Source organism: Geotrypetes seraphini, chromosome 8, assembly GCF_902459505.1.
Source record: "Geotrypetes seraphini chromosome 8, aGeoSer1.1, whole genome shotgun sequence".
Lineage (NCBI taxonomy): Eukaryota > Metazoa > Chordata > Amphibia > Gymnophiona > Dermophiidae > Geotrypetes > Geotrypetes seraphini.
The window spans coordinates 169,071,997-169,095,711 of NC_047091.1; the positions used below are offsets into that span (position 1 = coordinate 169,071,997).

General features: G+C 47.3%; 1 protein-coding gene across 2 annotated transcripts in view; it reads left to right on the forward strand.

Annotated features, from left to right (window-relative positions):
* The window catches only part of GRK3 (G protein-coupled receptor kinase 3), a 466,643-nt gene that overhangs the window by 12,222 nt on the left and 430,706 nt on the right, over nt 1–23,715 (forward strand). The window contains exon 1 of one of the 2 annotated variants that reach the window (XM_033955470.1): nt 4,754–4,879. The exons of the other annotated variant lie outside the window; for it this stretch is intronic. Within the exon in view, the coding sequence (XP_033811361.1) occupies nt 4,767–4,879 (113 nt within the window). The 5' untranslated portion in view covers nt 4,754–4,766. Of the gene's footprint in view, nt 1–4,753; nt 4,880–23,715 lie in introns of those variants that run through there. 2 annotated transcript variants of the gene reach the window in all.

The following is a 23,715-nucleotide window of genomic DNA, read 5'->3' on the forward strand; positions in this document are numbered from 1 at the left end:
CTCAGAATTTAGGTGTGATGTAATAGAATAGTGTCGTTTACAAAGTTTCAGTAGGCGTAAGCGCTCATGCTCAAAGTTAGGCAGTATTCTGGAAAGGGCGCTCTGTGCAGAGTGTCATTTGCAGAATATAGAAACATAGAAGATGATGGCAGATAAGGGCCATAGCCCATCAGGACTGCCCACTCTACTGACCCACCCCCAAGTCTACTATCCTAGGGATCCCACTCCTGGTGACAGGTTCCCTTGGCTTAACCCTCTAAGGGATCCCACATGGGCATCCCATTTGCTCTTAAATTCTTGCACGCTGTTTGCCTCGATCACCTGCACCGGGAGCTCGTTCCAAGGATCAACCACTCTCTCGGTGAAGAAATATTTCCTGGTGTCGCCATGAAATTTCCCGCCCCTGAGTTTGAGCGGATGCCCTCTTGTGGCTGAGGGTCCTTTGAGAAAGAGAATCTCTTCTTCCATCTCGATACGGCCGGTAATATACTTTAGTACGGATCTTCCTGGCCCCTAACTTTGGACACCAATGAATTGCTAATCATCCATACAAGCCACAAGTAGTGAGTTTTGGACAAGCAGTGGAAGCGGGTTGTGAGCCTGAGTTTGCCTCTGACGAAGGATACGAAATGGGGTACTCTGTAGGCCAACCAGTTTTGGCACCCCATTCACAGGAAGGATAAACGGTGCCTGTCAAGTTTTCAAAGATAAGCCTTATTTCCTCTCTTACTAGATTCAAGAACTAATAAGGATTTTAAGAACACCCAATGGGTGTTTTAGTGTGATATATTTATTTGAAGTTTCCCCACATAAAAGCGTTTTTGATATAGTTAAAATGCACTTGCAGGGTGGACATGTGAGGGGTAAACCCACGGTGCGCTGTAGGGTGCTCAGTTTTGTGGGAAAAACCCTGGTGGATTCTTATGATAAAATTGTTTTATGAGTCTCCCCATAACTGATTTGACCACGCTATGCAATTGAGCATTTCAGCATTATATTGGAAGTGCTTTTTTGTGTTATTAGGAGACTTGGAGCAGGTTTTTCTAGAGTGCACCCTTACTTTGGACACCATTTACTGAATTCCCCCCATTGTGGGAACAGATATGTAGATTTTTGTCCAGGGTAGTCTGGAATCTTAAGCCAACATTTCAGAACATTTGGGTGTACTAAATATATCACACACACCTGTTACTAAAGTCAGTCTCCACCAATCAGGAGCTGCTTTGACACGCAGCTCCTGATTGGTGTAGCCTGAATTTAGTACAGGAAGAGGCAGTCGGAGAATACCGCGAATTAGTGAATCGGCAATTCCCGAACCGCAAATTCGGGGGGGAACACTGTATTTGTAAAAGTCCTTTAACCTTTTTCCTCCAGTAACTTTCCCTCACTTTCTTTCCTATTAAGATATTGTAGTTCTTCCCTGGCCCTTCCACCTTTTCACTTTACTGTATTTTTGTCTTTGTTATTATGTTTACCCTTACATAATGTAATTTTTATGTAATCTTATCTAATTATTCTTAAGAACATAAGAATTGCCGCTGCTGGGTCAGACTAGTGGTCCATCGTGCCCAGAACTCCGCTCACGTGGCGGTCCTTAGGTCAAAGACCAATGCCCTAATTGAGTCTAGCCTTACCTGCATACGTTCTGGTTCAGCAAGAACTTGTCTAACTTTGTCTTGAATCCCTGGAGGGTGTTTTCCCCTATAACAGCCTCCGGAAGAGCGTTCCAGTTTTCTACCACTCTCTGGGTGAAGAAGAACTTCCTTACGTTTGTACGGAATCTATCCCCCTTTTAACTTTAGAGAGTGCCCTCTCGTTCTCCCTACCTTGGAGAGGGTGAACAATCTGTCTTTATCTACTAAGTCTATTCCCTTCATTATCTTGAATGTTTCGATCATGTCCCCTCTCAGTCTCTTATTTTCAAGGGAGAAGAGGCCCAGTTTCTCCAATCTCTCACTGTACAGCAACTCCTCCAGCCCCTTAACCATTTTAATTGCTCTTCTCTGGACCCTTTCGAGTCGTACTGTGTCCTTCTTCATGTACGGCGACCAGTGCTGGACGAAGTATTCCAGGTGAGGATGATAACCTTCAGGTGAGGATGATAACAGCGGCATGATAACCTTCTCCGATCTGTTCGCGATCCCCTTCTTAATCATTCCTAGCATTCTGTTCGCCACTTATTATTTGTAAACCACCTACCCCCCCCTCTTTTACAAAGCGTGCTAGCGGCTGCCACGTGGCAAGAGCCCCAAAGCCCTTTAAATCTCTATGGGCTTCGGGGCCGTTACTGCAGCGGCCCGCGCTAAACGGCTTCCTAAAAGAGGCCCTTAGCCTTATAATGAGCGGTATATCAAAACCTTACTAAGCTTGAAACTCGACTGCCTGCCCATATTAAAAAGCATCCATTGAAAAGCTGCATTACAGAATTAATGCATCTGTCTCTCTGCACTGGGCACTGCAGGAAAACTTGTGCTAGAGATACTCCAGTGCTTACATGTTATATAGCTTTTTTTGGTAGCGGGCTATAGCTACCAGAGGGAGGAGGGTTATTATTATTTCAACAGGAAACTCTTAACCAATTAAATTGCTCCCTGTCCTGGTAGAGGGACATTGCAGGCTCAACTCATCACACTGGTGAAGGCTCAGTTTTGCAGTAGTCTTTTCATGCGTCCTGAGAAAACAAGCCAATGATTTTATTCAATACTGCCAGCAACTATCTACACAGTCCCTGGCTTTTTGCTTTCATTTTTCTTCTCACCGAAATCCAGCAATTTATCTAGCCCAAGCTAATGAAATCCAGGTCCAGATTTTTGAGCGAACTGGAGTGTTATCAGACAGGAGAGGAAGTAACTAACGGCACAGGGCTTTTCTGTTAATGGAAACCTAGCCTAGGCAGAGAAGCAGCAGACTGTCAGCGACAAAGAAGAAAAGAGATCTGCAGAGACTATTATAAACCAGTACTTTAAAGAAAGGGAGAGCAAAGAATGAAGGAAACCGTTCTGCAGTCTTCATTTTTATAGATGAACTGGATATTTATTTCAGAAAATGGCTGCTGATTGAAATAAAAGAGAAGCTATTGGGTGCTGCAAAGAAAAGGCAAGCAGATCGCGGATCATTAGCTATAAAAGAATATATTTTATTGCATCTGGTTTGGGGGTGCTATTTTCTGGGCGTCGTACGATTTATTTCTGCTGTTGGCAGTAAAGTTTTTAGGGTTTTTTTTCCCTCTCCTTTTTTTGGTTGGGTGGCGACAGGCGTATATAAAAATTAAGCAAAACAAAAAAAAAAAGGGGGGGGGGGGAAATCCTTGAGAGTTTTTCTGGAGAATCAGCAAAATAATAATTAAAAAAAAAAAAATCCAAAACAAAAACATGTTTCGTTGACAGTCAAATAAGTCCAAATTCCCGTTTGCCTTTGCCCCCTCTTCAGTATGTGGACCGAGGGTCGATTCACATCGCCGTAAAGGAAAAATTTCCGACGCGGGAGATCTGGAAACGAAAGAGCCTCAACCGGCTCCGAGACCGAAAACACGGCTGAGCCTTCGGGACTTTGAGCGCGCTCGACTTCAAATGAAGGACGGCGGTGGGACGAAGCCTCTTCCTCTGCAATGGAATCTGCAACGTGGTGCACTCCAGGGGCTTTCTTAAGAGACCCTGTTGCATGATTATCATTCGGGGGCCTTTTTAACCATTTTATGGGGGTCTAAATCCTGGTTTTTACCGTGTTCTCATTTTATGTGTCCCAGCGGCAACATTGACAGCATTTTAAAGCGCCCCGCGTTGTCCAACCTCCCCCCCTCCCCCATCACAACTGAGAGACTGTATTGGACCAGACGATAGTACAATTGCTCTTCAGATCTTCAGGTGCAGCCGCAGCGGCTCGAGCGGCCAGGGCGGATTTTTCCTGGACTTAAGCAGAGGAATATAAATGAATCGGTGCAGCAAAATATTGAATTTGGCGGCTCGTCTTGTGCCTCTTTGTACATGATCGGTCCTGCCTGCGAGTGGCAGAAAGAAACAAGACTTTTTTTTTAGGGGGGGGGGGGCGAGTGGAAAGCACATTTCCCCCGTCCTGACAGTTGCCTCAGCTCCTTTCCAAAATTAAGCGGGCGCTTCAAGGACTCTTTATGCAACCAGCACGTCCTGTTGTTCCCCCCCCCCAGCCTCCTTTTTTTTAATGTTTCGCTTCTTTTTTAAATGCTGTTAGACTTGCAAATGCCCCCCTCCCCTCCAAACTGCAAATCTCGGCTCGATCAAGCGTCTGAAAAAAGCAGAAGCATAATAATTTTTTTTTTTTAAAGTGCTTTACAGAATGCTGGGGGAAAACCCACTTCACTTTTCCTCACCATGAAAGCCTTGGTGTTGCAGCGGCCCCAAATAACCCCCCAAAGCGGCGCGTGAATCCCTCACAGTCTGTCAGCTGTAGGGAAGGAGGCGGCGGGACGGGGCAGCTCGTGCCACCCGTCCAGAGTGCAGACCTCTCTCAACTGTACCACAGCATCGCGACAAGGACGACACGCACTAAACCGTCGGCCGACATGTTGCTGCATGGATAACTCTCGAGAGAAGGATTTGCATTTTTTTCGTCAGGGGAAGGGAAGAACGCTGAGGGGAGGGGGGGCTGTTTATTTTTTTTAAAAATTTATGATTACTATTTCGTTATTGTTATTTCGGTGAGCTTTTCTCGCTCTGTGGTGTGGCGCGCGGGGGGGAGAGGGAGGCGGGAGGGAGCGCGCGCGCTCTCTCTGCTTTCTCTCTCGCTTCACCATGGCGGACCTGGAGGCGGTGTTGGCCGATGTCAGCTATCTGATGGCGATGGAGAAGAGCAAATCCACGCCGGCGGCCCGGGCCAGCAAGAAAATCGTGCTACCTGAACCCAGGTAAAGAAAAAAAAAAAAAGGTTCATTATTAAATAAAGAAATACTGTAATGCAAAGCGCAGACCTCTGGTGAGGAGCGTGCTCTGGCTCGCGCATGCTGCAGTACTGCCACACGTCCTCTGAGCCTCTCGGGCTCTTCCTGCTTACGGATCAGGTGGTCGCAGCCAGGAGACGCTCGCAGGCAGCTTACTCTGGGGTACTCCAGGGTAGAGAGTTGCGCGGGGACAGAAATCCCACCCGTCCCCACCCGTCCCCGCCAAAATCCCACCCATCCCCACCCGTCCCCGTGAGGAATCCCTCCGTCCCCACCCGTCCCCGTGAGGAATCCCTCCGTCCCCACCCGTCCCCGCGAGGAATCCCCTCCGTCCCCACCCGTCCCCGCGAGGAATCCCCTCCGTCCCCACCCGTCCCCGCGAGGAATCCCCTCCGTCACCATCCTTCCCTATAAACTTCAGAAATAGTTATTTTATTTAATTATGCTACTGAATTAAAGGCTCTGGTAGAGACCCATTTACAAATAAGCAAAGAGACTATTAATTTGGAAATATTAATTGGGAAGAATACATACTTTGTAAATGGGTTTCTACCAGAACCTCTAATGTAAATATAAAATATAAATACTCAGCTGATGAGAACCCACAAACTGTCAGCTGAGGACTTCCTTTGCAGTTGGCCTGGGGTCCCTTTTGCCAAGCTTGGCAGGCAGCAGTAGCGTCCCTGAGTCACAGATGCTGGCACCTCAGTGGCTCATGGATGCTGCCAGCGACTGCTGCGCTTGGTGGAGGGGAGTTCTGACCATCTCTAGAGGAGGTCCTCTGCTGGCGGTGCTTGGGGATCCCCACCAGTCACAGCAAGGGCCAACAAGTACTTCAACACTGTAGAAATAAAACCAGAAATGCATTTCCTTTTCTTTTGAACACAAAACAAAGATATCTGCCATATACATTTCCCAAGGCAGATGACTCTATGCAATGTCACCTCGGTAACAAAATACAAAAATAGACAAATACACCCCCTCCCTTTTTACTAAACCACAATAGTAGGTTTTAGCACAGGGAGTTACGCTGAATGCCTCGCGCTGCTCTCAATGCTCATAGGCTCCCTGCGCTAAAAAACAATATTGCGGTTTAGTAAAAGGGAGCCATAGTGCAAAATATAGACAGCAGATATAAATTCTCAAAACAGACACATTTTGATCACTAAATTGAAAATAAAATCATTTTTCCTACCTTTGCTGTTTGGTGATTTCATGAGTCTCTGGTTGCACTTTCTTCTTCTGACTGTGCATCCAATCTTTCTTCCTTTCTTTCAGCCTCCTGTATGTTTCCTCTCCTCCAGACCTCATTCTCTCCCCCAACTTTTTCTTTCTGTCTCCCTGTTCCCCCTTCTTTCTGTCTCTCTGTCTGCCCCCTTTCTTTCTTTCTCCGTGCCCTCCCCCAAGCCACTCGGTTTGCTGCCACCGCCATCGGGGAATAGTCCCCAAGCCACCGCTGTCCCAAGCTTTCCCTGCAGAAGCGTCGCGCTGACCAGCATTCCGCTCCCTGACGTCAATTCTGACGTAGGAGAGGAAGTTCCGGGCCAACAAGGCATTTCTCCTCATTCCATCCAGCCTGAGCCCCATCTCTCCTTGATCCAGCATTTCCCTTCTGTGTCTGTCAGAATTACCATTCCACCTATTTTCCAGCATCACCCTTCTTTGTGTCCATCTCACCTATATCCCTATCTCACCACTTTTTCAGAATCTTCATTTGTCTCTGTCCTTGTCTTTACCCCATATTCACCATTTGCCCTTTCAATGTCTTTATCTCCCCCCCCCCCACACACACTTTTTCAGCATTACTTCTATGTCTCTATTTCACCTCCTCTTCATGTCCCCTCTGTATCTCTATCCTTATTCAGAAGGTCCTGCTTACCCTTTCTCTTCTTTGTGTCACTATCTCCATTTTCAGCTTTCCCCCTTTTTCCTTTGTTAATGCACCCTGTAGCCAGAATCTTTCCACCCTCTCTCCACTCCGGCCCAGCCCAGTATGAAATATTTCCTTTTGTTTCTCTCCCCTCTCTCTTCTCCTCCCTCACCCACGAGTCCTGCATCTGGCCCTCTCCCTTCTACCTGCACCTGGCAACACCCCCCTGCTCCGCGGCTCTCTTAAGCAACTCGTCAGCAGCGGTGATCAAGACAAGCTGCCGACATCGAGGCCTTCCCTCTACGAGTCCCACCTTTGTGGAAAAAGGAAGTTGAAACAAGCGGGACTCGCAGAGGGTAGGCCCCGACGCCAGAAGCTTGTGTCGATCGTTGCTGCTAAGTTGCCGAAGAGAGCCGCAGGTAGAAGGGAGAGGGAGATAGGAAGGCTGTAGAAGCTCCGGAGCATGACACCGAACCCGGCCAGGATGATTTCTTTTTCAGGCTGCTGCTGCCGCTGCCATCCCCCACCCGAAATGACAAAAAACAGCCTAATGCCCGCGTCGGGAAATAGCCATGCTGAGCAGTGAGCTCAGCACGTACACAGATGAAAGCCTTGCTTGCTGATTGGTCCGGCGGCACGGTGGGGCGGGGCCGCCGGACCAATCAGCAAGCAAGGCTTTCATCTGTGTACGTGCTGAGCTCACTGCTCAACATGGCTATTTCCCGACGCGACGCCAGACTTGCATCGCCAGAATTTAGGTAGGTTGTTTTCATCCCCGTGGGAGTCCCGTGGGCAAGGGGGCGTCCCCGTGGGAGTCCCGTGGGTCAGGGGGGCATCCCCGTGGGAGTCCCGTGGGCCAGGGGGCGTCCCCGTGGGAGTCCCGTGGGCCAGGGGGGGAACCCGCGGGATCCCCGCGGGACCCGCGGGATCCCCGCGATCCCCGTTCCCGTGCAGACCTCTACTCCAGGGAGCTGTCAACTTTAAGGATGCTAATGGGAGGGGGGAGGGGGAGGTCATTTGGGAGGCTCACATTCATGTTACTCCTCTGCCACTGTGCCTTTGATTCTGTTACTCCCAGCAGGTTCCACAATCGGACATCCTCTCTTTTCCTCCTGCTGGGCCACTCAGTTTTGAAATGGAAGTGGATGTCCATTGATGGAATAACACATTTGGTGGATTATTGTAAAAAGTCAGTGGCACAGGTTCAAATTCAGACTTCCCAAGCAATGATTTGGCAAGGGGGGGGGGGGCTAGAAAATCTGGGAGCCGTTGCAAGGCAACCTCTTTCCTTCCTTGGGCCCCCCTGTGCTTCAGGAACTGCTCGGGTGGAATTTAGACTTCTGGCAAGAAGTATTTTGGGAGAATCCTATTGGTGTCACGAGTGCCTTTCAGCCTAATGGAAAAAAAATATATGTCGTTTCAGGGCAGGGCGATTAAATGACTTTTTTGTTAAGGAAGCCATGCAGGATATTTGTAAAAATGTCAATTAATGTTTTGCTGTGTTAGAAGTCATGCAATGATGATTATACAAAAAAATAAAATAAGGGGGTAGCTTTTTTTTTTTACACTTCCTAGCAAGATGTCTTATTTAGATATAAGGAAATGTTATTTTCGGCCTTTATTATGTGTCGTGCATAAAACAATTAGGCATTTTTCAATGTGTGTTCACAATTTACTCAGTTTCCATGCCACTGGTTGCCAGTTTTGCACTGTTTGGAGTGATATTGACAAACAGTGTGGTTGCCACTTGCCCCAGTTGTCAGGAATAATCCTATATCTCCTAGCACCCTGGTATGCTCCTCGCTTTCATACTGCAGTTTATTTGTGCGTTTTATTGCTGCTGCCCTTTGTCAAATGGAAAATCTGGTTTATGACCAGTGGTATTTTTATGATATTTTAATTTTTTAAAAATAATACTATATTACAAGCAAATGGAAGTTAAAGTGCTAAGTTATCCATTTGGTTTTCAGAATATTATTACCAGGTATACATACGTATGCTTTACAAGAAATTCAACATATATATATATACTTTATGGATATGGAGCCCCTAGGGTGGCTTTGGAAAATCTTGGTGGAAGATAACTTTCAGAGTCATAACATAAGAGAAATCTTATGTTAAAGTACTTTCTTTGTATTTTTCTAAATTAGCAGTCTTTCTACGAGGAGGTTTAGGAGATAAATCAACATTTTTAGTTTCTTATTATCTTTATTTGGTCTTATCTTTTTCTTTTTAAATCAGAATACATGTAATATCAGAAAAGTAGAATCAGGCCAACCCGGTAGCGCATTGGTAGTGCTGTGCATTGCTATGTGGGGAGTCATGGCCTTGATGTGCAGCTCAGGCATTATGCTTTCCAGGTCAGCTGGATTGGAGATGCCACAAAAGCAGTATACACAGCCCCTAAGGGAGAGGGGAGTAGCTTGTGGCTGGATTTCAGGTCTGTAATATTTTATCTTGTACCATTACTTAAGAGTCTCTGCTCTGTGGATCAGAGACTCTTTCTTAAGTGTGTATGTATGTGTAGAAAGTTGTGTACATTCTGTGGCTCTATAGAAATGATAAATAATAGCAGCAGTAGTAGTAGTGGTAACAGTAGCTCTGGCACTTGGAAGCTGAATGAAGATTTGCTTCACGCTACTATAGAACTAATCAAGAAAGTACACAAGAGGGAAGAAGCCTCGGGATATTTGTGAAAAAAGGCTCTTGGCACCAGATTCCAGCCCTGGTTCCAGACAGCAGGAGCAAATCACTGGATAAAAAACCCAAAACGAAACTAGAATCATAAATGATACTTTAATTAGATATTCAGCAGGTGAGATTATAAAGGTGTTCTGTATGTAAAGGTAGGCTTTATATTGTAAACCACTTCGAACTAAGGGTATAGCGGTATATAAGAAAAAAATTATTATTATTTACATACAGGAATGTTTTATAAAACTTGCTGCAAAAATCCTCTCCAGAAAAGGAAGAATCTTCATAACATTTTATATTGGAGAAAACTCAGTGCCCAAAGTGAAAATTGGCTATCGGGTGACCTCTACAAAACATCAGGAGGTTACCTTAAATACACCATCTGGGGCATAATCAAAAAACTAAAACGTTCAAAAAACCACCTAAGTTGCACTTGGATGTCATAATCCATTTTCCTGGATATCTAGTGGGACAATTTTCCCCACTGTGTGTCCAGAGTTCTTGGGGGCAGATTTGGGCATGCTTAAAATTGGACATCTTGCAACGATAATCAAACCTTTTTCAAAGCATCCTGTACGGTACTTGAACGTTTTTGGCTAGATCTAATTTGGAAGGGTCTATGTGTCACAAAGGTACCAAAACTGACCAGATGACCACTGTAGGTAAGTAAGCATGACTCTTCCACACTCCCCCAGTAGCCACTTACCCCCTCCCACCCCTCAAATTTCTGAATAAAACAGTACATACCTGTCTTTAGAACTGTAGTATCTGGTATGGGAAAGCTTAGTAGAAACAGTAAGCCATAGAGAGAAGGACCTAGGCCCATAAGCCACTCTAACCACTCCATTTATAGTGGCACGTGTGAGGCCACTAAAAACATACTCTGCTGCCATATAGGTTTTACCTGCAGTAGTAATGGCCATTAGAGTGATAAGACAGATGAGCACAGTAGGTTTTTGGTGGAGTTTTGGAGGGCTCAGCATACATTATAATGGGGTTCTGGTGAGATGTTCATCTAACAACCTTTATTTGAAGTTTACAGCAGTGCCTTCTAACAAAGAAGCCAACTTTTCAAAATGATTGGAGGTGCTCAAAAGATCCGCCCCCCAGATATAGAAACATGATGGCAGATAAAGATCAAATGGCCCATCTAGTCTGCCCATCCACAGTAACCATTATCTCTTTAAGAGATCCCGCGTGCTTATCCCATGCCTTCTTGAATTCAGACACAGTCCCCGTCTCCACTACTTCCTCCGGGAGACTGTTCCACACATCTACCACCCTTTCTAATAAAAAATTATTTCCTTAGATTATTCCTGAGCCTATCACCTCTTAACTTCATGCTATGCCCTCTGATCCCAGAGCTTCCTTTCAAATGAAAGACTCAATTCATGCACATTTACATCACGTAGGTGTTTAAATGTCTCTATCATATCTCCCCTCTCCTGCCTTTCCTCCAAAGTATACATATTGAGATATTTAAGTCTGTCCCCATACACCTTATGACGAAGACCACATATCATTTTAGTAGCCTTCTAGACCAACTCCATCCTTTTTATATCTTTTTGAAGGTGCAGTCTCCAGCCCCGGATCCCATCCCCATAATAATAGTACTAATTGTAATGCCATTTTTTCTATTTATTTTTCATATATACACACAATATAATCTTATTAATAATATTTAATGGTTAACCACAATATTAAACTACACTATTTGCTTCTCCTGCTAGAACACCTGGCCTTGGTCACACATGCAGAACACAGATAACCTCTATGCAAATAACAGGACAACAAACTAACCCCCCTTTTCCAAATACTTTTCCAATACTAGTATTATAGGTGTATATACGAAGGATGATTAATTATGGTATAAATATGTCTGTATTGAAAACCATTTCAGAAAACTCTAGGGGGTTCATAATAAAAAAAAAATGTCTAAAAAGTGTCCTAAATGGCCTGATCGTCCAAGTACCCATAACCAAAGCTGATTTTAGATGTATCTAAAACTAGCTTAGGCCTTTCCCCTGCCACTAAATGCACAGAGAGAAAAGAGGCGTGTTTAGAGGAGGAGAAAAGGCGGGCGGTAGGCCGACCTACACCTAGGCATGCAGCAGGTATAACCAAAATCTTAGGCAGGTTGCCTAGTCGGCACTTATACGTTTTGACTTAGACGAAGTTGGACTTAGACTATTCTGGTTGGCCCAGGCGCCTTAGGCCCCACCTGTGGGCGAGGTTTCAGACGCCTGGGCCAATCCGGCCCCATTCTGCAGCAGGCTGGCCTGCCGGACGGGCGGGTTTGACACTCGTCTGTCCGGCCAACATTTTACAGGTATGGGGGGTGGGATTGGGGTGGGGGGGTCGGTGGGGGGCCGATCGGGAGTTTGGGGGGGCGGTCATTGGGGGGGTTGTGTCGAGGGCAGGAGGGCCCGGGGGGTGGGGGGTAGGGGGTCCGCCTGGGCAGGAGGGGTTGGGCTCCCTCCTGCCTGATCGTGTAGGGGGGTGGGGGGTGAGAGGCCAGGAGGGCTTGGGCTCCCTCCTGGCCTGATCGTAATCGGGGGGTGCCGCGGGGCAAAGGGGCTTGGGCTCCCTCTTGCCCCGAACGTAATCGGGGAGTGCCGCAGGTGCCGCGGGACAAGAGGGCTTGGGCTCCCTCTTGCCCCGATGCTGTCGGGGAGTCGGCGGGGCAAGAGAGCTTGGGCTCCCTCTTGCCCCGATGCTGTCGAAGGTTCGGGGTGCCACCGGGGCAAGAGGGCTTGGGCTCCCTCTTGCCCTGAACATAGTCGGGGGTTTGGGGTGCCGCGGGCCAGGAGGGCTTGCCCGGATCATTTTAAGGTGGGGGGATTCTGTAACCGGTGTTGTTTTTGACAGACACCGGCTACAGAATCCAGCTTTTAGGCGAAGGACTGGCTCCTCCTTCGCCTAAAAGCCCTTGTGTTGGACATTTGTGGCTTAGGCGTTTTTTTGGTTCATTATGGGGTATAAGTGTAGACGTCGTGGGGAGATAAGTATAGACGTAGTGGTGGTCAGGGCGTTTAAACAGCTGAATGTAGAGGCAGGCCATTATCAAAACAAACCTCCTTTTGGACGTTTTTTTTGGTTATGGACATTTTCCCTGCTTTCAACGTTTAAGGCCTTAGGCCAAAAGAGGACTTAGACGTTTTTTTTTAATTGTATTGTAACACCTTTACAGACGCTTATGTATTATAACACCATTACAAACAATTCAGCATATATACTGTACATTTACTTTATGGATATGGAGCCCCTAGGGTAGCTTTGTAAAATCTTGGTGGAAGATAACTTTCAGAGTAATAGCACAAGAGAAATCTTAAGTTAAAGCACATGCTTTGCATTTTTCTAAATTAGTGATATTTTTGTGAGGAGGTACAGGTGATAAATCAACATTTTTAGTTTTTTATTATCTTTATTTATTCATATCTTTTTCTTTTTAAATCAGAATACATGTAATATCAAAAAAGTGGAATCAGGCCAACCCAGTAGCTTATTGGTAGTGCTGTGCATTGCTACGTGGGAAGCTCATGTAAACTGCTCTGAATTGACTCCCCAGTCATTAGTAGCAGAATAGAAGCTATCAATAAACAATAAACATAAAGCCACGTTAGGCTTTTTTATCGCTGGCCGCAGCACTATTAGGTCCAAAGCACATTAACTTTTAGCATTCAACTTTCTTCCATTCTTCTACTTTCTTTTCAAAATCTATCTACTTTCTATGTCTTACCTCCCCTTCCCCTCCATCCCTGTGCACCATCATCTTAAGAACATAAGAATTGCCGCTGATGGGTCAGACCAGTGGTCCATCGTGCCCAGCAGTCCGCTCACGCGGCGGCCCTTAGGTCAAAGACCAATGCCCTAATTGAGTCTAGCCTTACCTGCATACGTTCTGGTTCAGCAGGAACTTGTCTAACTTTGTCTTGAATCCCTTGAGGGTGTTTTCCCCTATAACAGCCTCCGGAAGAGCGTTCCAGTTTTCTACCACTCTCTGGGTGAAGAAGAACTTCCTTACGTTTGTACGGAATCTATCCCCCTTTTAACTTTAGAGAGTGCCCTCTCGTTCTCTCTACCTTGGAGAGGGTGAACAACCTGTCTTTATCTACTAAGTCTATTCTCTTCATTATCTTGAATGTTTCGATCTTGTTCCCTCTCAGTCTCCTCTTTTCAAGGGTGAAGAGGCCCAGTTTCTCTAATCTCTCACTGTACGGCAAATCCTCCAGCCCCTTAACCATTTTAGTCAATCTTCTCTGGACCCTTTCGAGTAGTACTGTGTTCTTCTTCATGTACGGTGACCAATACTGGACGCAGTAAAGGGCGTACCATGGCCTGGTACAGCAGCATGATAACATTGTCCGATCTGTTTGTGATCCCCTCTCTATCCCCCCTTCCCCTCCATTCCTATGCACCATCATCTCCCTCTCTCTTTCCCCTTCCCCCTCCATCCCTGTGCATCATTATCTTCTCCTTCTCTCTCTTCCCTTCCCCTCCATCCCTGTGCAGCATCATTTTCTCCCTTTCTCTCTCCCTTTCCTCTCCATCCCTGTGCACCATCATCTCCCTCTCTCTCTTTCCCCTCCATCCCTATGCATCATCATCTTCTTCCTCACTCTCTCCCCTTCCCCTCCATCCCTGTGCACCATCATCTTCTCCCTCGCTCTCCCTCTTCTGTGGTGTGACATCTCTGTTCCCCCCTCCCCCTCATGATCTGGCATTTTTCTCCTCTCCTGCCCACAGCTTGGAATCTCTCTCCCATAGTATGGAATCTCTCTCTCCTTCCCTCCCCCTTCCTGTGGCCCAACATCTCTATCCCTTCCCCCCTTTCCTGCAGTCTGGCATCTCTTCTTCCCACAGTCTGGCATATCTCTGTCATCTCCTTCCTTTCCATTCCCTGTTCCATTCCCTGTTCCCTCTCTCTCCCTTCTTCCATCACCCTTCTATTGAATCTGGCATCTCTCCTTTCCTTGAGTCATCTCTCCTCTCTCCCAGTGCAACATTTCTCCCTCCCTTCCTCCTTTCTGCCCCTTGCAGTGCAACATCACTCCTCCCCCCAATCTGTGTTACTCCCTGCTCTCATCTCTCCCCACCCACCTTAAAACAGCTCCAGGGGGCTCCATGTCCAGGCATCTCTTCCCCTTCTGTCGATCTCCCTTCCTTACTCACCTTCCCAGTCTCCTTTTAAAGTGAAAATTTTCTTTTTCAGAGGGGCCCTGGCAAGGCAGCCATTCTCACAGACTGCCAGTGCTGCCCTGAAGCTTTTAGCCCTTTTCTGCAATCTGCCCAGATGGAAACAGGAAGTTGCTTCAGAGGGAGGCAGATTGCGGCAGATGGAAAGCTTTGGGGCAGTGCCGGTAGCCTCTGAGAATGGCTGCCATGTCGGGGCCCTCTGGAAAAGATTTCAATTCTGAAAGAAGACCGGGAAGGTACCGTAGTTGCCTACCTAGTTTATTTGACACCTGGGGCCGATTATTTCTAACACCCCCCTCTTCTATATTAAAAATTATTTTTAGCAATTATCCATGAGTCACACAACAAAGAAAAGGGAGCATCTTAACCACTGCAGTGAGCACTAGAATATCAGTGCACCCAATGTAAAACTAAACAAGCCAGATTAATACAGATCAATCCTGCACAGTCAATTCGAACAAAAAGCAAAGTCCTTTTCATACATACAGAACACAGATACACCCTTGCTCAGTATGGAATAAGTAATCACAAAATAGAAATATATAGACAAAAGTTAAACTGAACCACCAAGAAGCCAGACTGTATATACAGTGAAACACCACAGAAACAGTGACATATGACCCCTAATACTGTACAAAATATAAAGATAGCAGATGTAAATTTGAAAAAAATGACAAATAACAAACACCACTTTACAAATTAACAAATAGAAATAAAACAAAAATGGAAAATACAAATGGACTAATCCATTTTTCAATTAGCTTTCAGAGGCCACAACCTTCTTCTTCAGGTCAGTATAGTATACTGCTGTTTTGGTATCCTGTCCTGACATGACCTGACCTGAGGAAGGGGATTTGGACTCTAAAAGTTAATAAAAAATGTATTAAAATTAGTTCAATAAAAAGATGATCTTATTTATTTCCATTTTCTGTTTATAAATGTTTATCAATACAACTACAATACTATTTTATTCTAAAGCAACAAAGGCTTTTTTCTACATTTTGTCGTTTATGCTTTACTTTCTTCTTTCTATCCAGCATGTCCTTTCTCCCTTCCATGCAGCATCTGCCCTCTTTCATCCAACCTCTGCCCTCTTTCTCTGCCCCTTCCATCCACTCTGTCCTCTTTCGCTCTCTTCCATCCACTGTCTGCCCTCTCTCTCCGCCCCTTCCATTCACTGTCCAACCTCGCTCTTCCACCGTCTGCTCTCTTCTCCTTCTATATGGTATCTTCCCTTTTTCTATGTCCCTTCCATAAATTGTCTAACATATGCCCCTTTTTGTATATGATTCATTTCAGCTTCACTCCCGCTCCATTTTTCTCTCTTTGTCTCCACCCCCTCCCCTATGCTCTCTCTTCTCCCTCCCTTCCTTCCCCACCCCATGGTCTGGCATCTCTGTCTCCTTCCCTTCTCTCCCCCCAGTCCTGGTATCTCTATACTCTCCTTCCCCCTTCCATCTCTCACCTCCTCATCCATGGTCTGGCATCTTCTCTCTTTCCTTTCCCCTTAGTTAGGCATCTGTCTCCTTTCCTCCCCAATGCCCTGGTATCTCACTCTTTTCTTTCCCTTCCTTCTCTCCCTACTATTCCATGCTCTGGTATTTCCTCTTCTTTCTTTGCCTCCCTCCCTCCTTCCTTTCCCCTTGGTCTGCCATTTCTGTCTCCTTCCTTTCCCTCCATGCCCTGGCATAATTTCCTCTCCCTCCATGGTCTGGCACCACCTTTCTTTCTTTCCTTTACCTCCCTCCCTTCCTCTACCTTCCCTGGTCTTCCTTCTCCCTCCCTCACCCCTGTTGGGTGCAACAATTCTCTCTCTTTCCTCCTCTCCCTCCCTTTATCACATCTCCCGGATGGCAGTGCAGCGTTCACAACTCACTGCTGTTTTTGACATCGGGCCTTCCTCTCTGCCAGATCCTCCCTTTGTGGAAACATGAAGTATGTGGGACACGGCAGAGAGGAAGGCCTGACACCAGCAAGAGCAGTGAATTGTGAATGCTGCTATCTGGTCACATTAGCTTTGACATGTGATGTCATAGTAATCACAACTGTCTGTATTCTTGGAAACAAACAGTTGTACATCTTGATGTACTCTCTCGCTGCTGTTGATAACCTGTTTTTCACAACATGATTGGAGCCAATCAAGCAAGTTTCCCTTACTTCCTATGGGGAAACTCGCTTTGATATCCGAGTAATTTGGTTTACGAGCATGCTTCTGGAACAAATGTTCGTAAACCAAGGTTCCACTGTATTCTTAACTTGTCCCTTTTGTCACATGTATCTGGGAAATAGCTGTTTGAACATTTTCCAAGGCCAAACTCATGATTCTGCTGCCTGCATGGCCAAAGTCCCTGATAGCTACATAGTGCACTGCTCTTCCTCTTTGGCCACAATGTTGTTTCAGTGACCTGCTCTGTAGTCTCGGGTCCAGATCAGTGAAACTAGATGAGTGGAGAAAAATGATCTGTTAAGAATTCTGAAACTACAAGGCTTTATTAATAATAGTCATTTTTATTTTACTTTTTTCATTGTTGAGGATATAATAATACATTAATATAATGCCAGAATACGTCTTAAGAAAAGAATAATACAAGAATAGGCATAGAAAAAAATGCTTCTTAAAGCCAAAATGATATCAAATTAGTGTACATGAAACAACACAGGTCTGACTAATTAACAGTGTCCCACCTCTACAAAGAAGAATTTCATTTCTCACCCTTAAATAGTTTAATTCTCTTAGCCTGACACTATTTCGTTAGCGTTTTCTCAGTGTCATTAATTACTCGCTCATCATCACATTCCATTCTATGAAGTGCTGAATAGGCTTTATTATTTCTGGGAGAATTCAGACCTGCTGATAGCCTACTACGTAGCACTGTTTCATAACCCAGGGGAGGGTACCCTTCCTTTGCAAGGAACATAGACCCTGCAAATACATATCTCCCTACTGTAGTCACAGGATTAGGACACACATGTTTTCAAAAAACAATTGCAAAGTGCAGTCACCTTACATCATCTTGTAATTAGCTTTATCAACATTATACATCTATTATCCCAGGACAAGCAGGCAGCATATTCTCTACATGTGGGTGACATCATCCACGGAGCCCCGTCATGGACAGCTTTTCAAGCAAACTTGATTGAAGATCTTAAAGTTTGCTAGTGCTGCACCATGCATGGGTGTGCCTTCCCGCCCCACTAGAGGGCGCGTCTCCTCAACGTGGTCCTCAGTTCTTAGTTTTCCGTGGAGCCAGAAAGCTCTATCTCTCTTCTCTGTGAATCTAAGTGCCTTTCTTGCACTGCAGCTTCTTTTATTGTTTTATCGGGAGTCGCTGTGCTGCGTCTTTTCTTCTTTTCAATCGAATTAAAAAAAAAAAAAAAAATTATTTTTGTTTGATTTGTTTCACGAACCGGGGGTCCCCGGTTTTTCCTTGGCCGCCAGGCCTCGTTGTGGCCGCAGCCTTTCTTCCTACCTTATGTCCCGGCCTCTTACGTGGTTTAAGAAGTGCACTCAGTGCGGTTGGGTCCATCACAGACCCGCACCATTGGTGTATTCTTTGCCTGGGGGTTGACCACCCGATGGACTCTTGCCCTTGCTGTGCCACCCTCCAGCCTCGAGCTCTTTGTCGAAGGTGGGACAAGATTGTGGAATTCTTCAACATGGACCTGTCGGCGGATAAGACTTTGACCTCGGTCTCGACGTCATCCTTGAAGACCTCGGTCCCGAGCAAGTCTCCCTCGACCTCGAAGGTCTCGGCAGGTCCGGCTTCGAAGGTCCTCAGCCTCGAGTAAGTCTCCTCTTCCTCCTTCAGGTTCAGCTCAGCTACCGAAGAAGCCATCCTCGGAGTCTCTGGCCAACCAAGCAGTGAATGTAGTTCTGCTGGCCTCGACGAGACCTCCTAAATGTGCTTCCACATTACTGGAATACTCTACATCGAGGTCACCCTTGGTGGAGCGCACTGCGGCACCAGTTCGTCCAAACCCTTTGGTCTCGGTGCCCATGTTTGAGGATATGCTTAAGGCTATCTTGACCTCGCAGATCTCCTCTGCTTTGGCTCAGCTTGCCCCGGCCTCGACCCCGCTTGTCGTTGACCAGCCTGACCGTCGCTCCGAAGTGTCTCGAGGCAAGGCACGTTGGTCTCGACACTCATCCTCGAGTGCCTCCTCGCCTGCTCTCTTGAGGCGGACTTCTCACCCTGCCCGACCTCGGTCGAAGCGCCGGCCTAAACATCCTTCTTCCTCAAGACAGCGGTCTGCCAAATGGCCCAGGGATTCTCCCCCAAGGCGGGGTAGGTCTATGGGCCCTCGCACTACGGGGTCCATCAAGCCCTCCAACCTCGTGCTGTCTGACCCTTGTCTTCACCGTTCTCCCATGCCATCTTGGTCTCCGCACCGAGGAGCTTCGAGGTCAAAGACGCCAGCCTCTCTGCCGAGTTGGAAGGAATCTTCCTCCCAAGGCTCGCTGAGGCAGGCCCCTGGACCTCTGTTCCTCGGACCCCTGGGTCCTCACCTTCCAGGTTCTATAAGCGCAGGCTGTCGTCGACTCCCCCTCGTTCTCTCAGCGGGGCCTCCTCGATGTCCATGCTTGTGGACACTGACCTGCCGGTGCAGTATTCGAGGGAGGCTTCCCCCTCATTCTTTGCTGCCCCTAAGTCTTGCTCGACTTCACCCCTTGAGGGGCATTCTATGGGCAAGCCGTCCTCCTTCACCAGGTTCATGATGGACATGGGCAAGGCGCTGCAACTGGACCTCCAGTCTGGATCCAGGTATACCTGGGAATATTTGGAGGAGATGGAGCTTCCTTACCCACCGAAGGAATCCCTTCACCCCCCCTTGAATCCTGTTTTGCAGCAGATTTTCTTCTGGAATTTAGAGACGCCTTACTCTATTCTGGCTATTCCGTCCAAGATGGAGTCCAGGTACCGAACGGTCCCCTGTAAGGGGTTTGAGAAGGCTCAGATCACCCATCAATCCTTGGTGGTGGAGTCTTCCTTGAAGAAGTCTAATCCTTCCAAGGTCTACGCGGCTGTCCCGCCGGGCCGGGAGTGCCGGACTATGGACAAGTTTGGCAGGCGCCTGTACCAAAATCCAATGATGGCGAACAGGGTTCTTAACTACAATTTTACTTTTACATCATATCTGAAACAGTGCATCAAATCTATGCCCTCGTTTCAGGAGGATTTGCCTGTTCATCGCCGGACGGAATTTCGCCGGCTCCTGGATACGCTGTCGCAGATTCACCTTTATATGTTTCAGATGACCTATGATGTGTTTGAACTCTCCTCAAGGGTCTCCGCCTTTGCGGTAGCCATACACTGCCTAGCCTGGCTCCACATAGTTGACATGCACCCGAATCTGCAGGACCGGCTGGCGAATCTCCCGTGTTTGGGCAACGAACACTTTGACGACTCCATCGAGACAGCCACCAAACGCCTCTCCGAGCATGAGCGCTCCTTTACCTCCTTGGTTAGGCCCAAGGTGAAGCCCGCTCCTCCTAAGTCGTACAAGTTGCCTCCCTGGCGTTATCCTCAAAAGTCCACGCCGGCTTTTTCCCGGCTGCCTCCTCGGCGTCCGTAGCATCAAAGGGCCCCTCAGAAGCCTCAGACGCCTGCAGCGACCAAGCCTGTGCCATTTTTTTGACTGGCCCGGTTGGAGCGGGCCGCCCGCCTCAGTCCTCGAGTCCTCCCCTCTGCCTATAGGGGGCTGCCTCCATGCTTTTTATCACCGCTGGGAACTGATAACTTCGGACAACTGGGTCCTCTCCGTCATCAGAGCATAATTCCCTACACTTCCGGATGCCTCCTCTGGACCTGCCCCCAAGAGAGTGTCCTTCCGCCAGAGCACTACTTCCCCTTCTTCTCCAGGAGGCTCATGCCCTTCTTCGTCTCCGGGCGGTGAAGGTGGACCCTTTGTGTCAGCAGGGCACCGGATTCTACTCCTGGTACTTTCTAGTCCCCAAAAAGACCGGGGATCTGCGCCCTATCCTGGACCTCCACGAGCTGAACAAGTTCTTGGTCAAGGAGAAGTTCCGTATGCTCTCTCTTCCCACTCTGTACCCCCTGATGGACGAGGGGTCTGGCTATGTTCCATGGACCTGAAGGAGGCCTACACTCACATCCTGATTCACCCGGCCTCTCGCAGGTTCCTTCGCTTTCAAGTGGGAGACCTTCACCTGCAGTATCAAGTCCTCCCGTTCGGGCTCACTTCGTCCCCACGAGTCTTATTACTATATATATATATATAGTAATAATAACTTTCTGTAAATGGCAGGTAGAACTAGAAGTAGCAAGACTTCAATCAAAACAGGCAGTGTAGTCACAGGAAGTACCCAGGGGATGGCTATGGTTCAAGTACAGATGGAGGAGGAACCAGGACGGAGGGCAGAGATCTCTGTACAGACCGAGGCCATCCCCTCAAAGACGTCTACAGTCTCAACACAGACGGAAGTAATGGATCAGCCGGACAAAGACCTTCTATTAGAGCTGAGGAGCCTGAGAGAGGAGGTTCAGCGCCTAAGGAGCATCTGAGACGACGAAACCTTCATCGATGGAGTCATCCAGGAGCTATCTCAGATCGCGGATCGGGACCAGGAACCTGACAAGACCACCCTGGGAACACCCAAAGCATCTAAACCCGAAAACTTGAGACCAACTGCTGAAATGCAAGAAGTAGCTGGTGACGCTGACTCCTGGCAGCTGGTGACTTCCTCCACAGGGAAACGCAGAGGGCCTAATTCTGTCTCTCTCTCTCACATACAGGGCAGCTCAACACCGACACCACAAATCATCCTTAAGAACAGATACCAGCTACTACAGGAGGGCCCTGACAACGAGGCACTGCAGCAGACGGTTCCAGAGTCAACAGTCCGGCCCACCCCTAAGAAGCGCAGAGTGGTGGTCATCGGGGATTCGCTGCTAAGGGGCACCGAGGGACCAATTTGTAGGCCGGGTCTGCAATCGAGAGAGGTCTGCTGTTTGCCAGGGGCTAGGATCCGGGATGTAACCGCTTGCCTTGACAGACTAATCAAGCCCTGAGATCACTTCCCCATGATTCTCATCCATGTCGGGACCAACGACACCGCCAGGAGCACCGCTAACAGCTTACCTGAAGACTTCAGGGCCCTGGGTGAGAAACTGAGGAGGTTGGATGCGCAGGTGGTCTTCTCCTCGATCCTCCCGGTAAGGGGCAAGGGCAGTGCCAGGGAGGATCGCATCCAGAGGGCAAACGACTGGCTGCAGGGATGGTGCAAGGAGATGAACTTCGGATTCCTGCACCATGGAGAAGCATTGCAAGGACTACTGGGACAAGACGGGTTACACCTGACTAGAAGAGGGAAGAACGTCCTTGGACACCGTCTAGCCTGCCTACTTCACAGGGCTTTAAACTAGGTAAGTTGGGGGAGGGTACGGGCACAAATTACCTACCTGGTGTGCTAAACTGTCAATACTATTTTGAGGCTGAGACAAGTAGTATAAACACTTTCGAGTCTAGGGAAGGTTCACATTATAATTCTGGGTCACATTGTAATTCTGGATCTAGGATGAGTACACATTGCAATTCTTGGTTAGGGGAGTGTACACACTGTAATTCCGGGACTAAGGGCAGTACACATTGCAAGCCTGGGTCCAGCGGGGGTATACACATTGCAAATAGTGTGGAAGGAGTTCAAGTAGCCCATGCGGGAACTACCCCACAGGATACACACATTTCCGTATTTGGGATAGGTACACATTGTAGCTCTGGGTCTGGGGAGTCCAGCGGGGGTATACACATTGCAAATAGTGTGGAAGGAGTTCAAGTAGCCCATGCGGGAACTCCCCCACAGGATACACACATTTCCGTATTTGGGATAGGTACACATTGTAGCTCTGGGTCTGGGGAGTCTGGGTCAGGTACAAGATATAGCTCTGGGTCTAGGGAGAATACAAAGTGTGTGAATAATGCTAAAAGCGTCCAAGTAATTCAAACAGGAATATCCCTACTAAGACATAATAAAAACATAACATGGAAAGCTATGTACGTTAACGCACATAGCTTGGGAAACAAGATACTGGATCTGGAAACAGAAATAAGGAATGCCGACCTGGATGTGGCGGCAATATCTGAGACCTGGCTCACAGACTCTCATGGATGGGACATGGTCATACCAGGTTACAACCTGCTTCGCCGGGACAGGGAGGGCAGATTGGGAGGAGGTGTAGCATTATATACAAAGGATGACATTAAGGTCACAAGAATCACAGATGTCCAATACTCTGGGGAATCCCTTTGGGTTAATTTGGCCAGAGGGAAGGACAAATGCCTGTATCTTGGCGTTATTTACAGACCCCCAAAACAACAGGATGACCTGGATATGGAATTGATTGGAGACATAGAGAATATCACCTTGCGTGGGGACACAGTATTGTTAGGTGACTTCAACATGCCTGATGTTGATTGGGGCACACTTACCGCTGCTTCCGGCATCAGCAGGAGGCTATTAAACTCCTTGAAGGGAGCACATCTCAGGCAATTGGTGTTGGAACCAACAACGGATCAGGCAATACTGGACCTGTTACTTACCAATGGTGAAAGTGTCGCAGAAGTCTCGGTGGGAGACACATTGGCCTCCAGCGACCACAACATGATATGGTTCAATCTTGGGAAAGGCTTCACTAAATCTGCAACACTAACCAAGGTCCTCAAATTCAAGGACACAAACTTCCAAGAGATGGGTGACTTTGTTCACCAGATGCTACAAAGCCAAGCAGAAACCGGTAGTGTGGAAGAAATGTGGTCGACTTTGAAAGCCACCATACAGGAAGCGACGAACCGTTATGTTAAGCTGGTAAGTAAACGCCGTAGAAACAATAAACCGCAGTGGTTCACTGCGGAGATCTCAGACCTCATCAAAGAAAAGAAAAAAGCATTCATCTCTTACAAACAATCAAGGGAACAGGTCTCCAGAGCAGAATACCTGACCAAGTCAAAAGCCATTAAAACAGCAGTCAGGGAGGCTAAATTCAACATGGAGGAATCTCTAGCAAAGAACATCCATAAGGGAGAT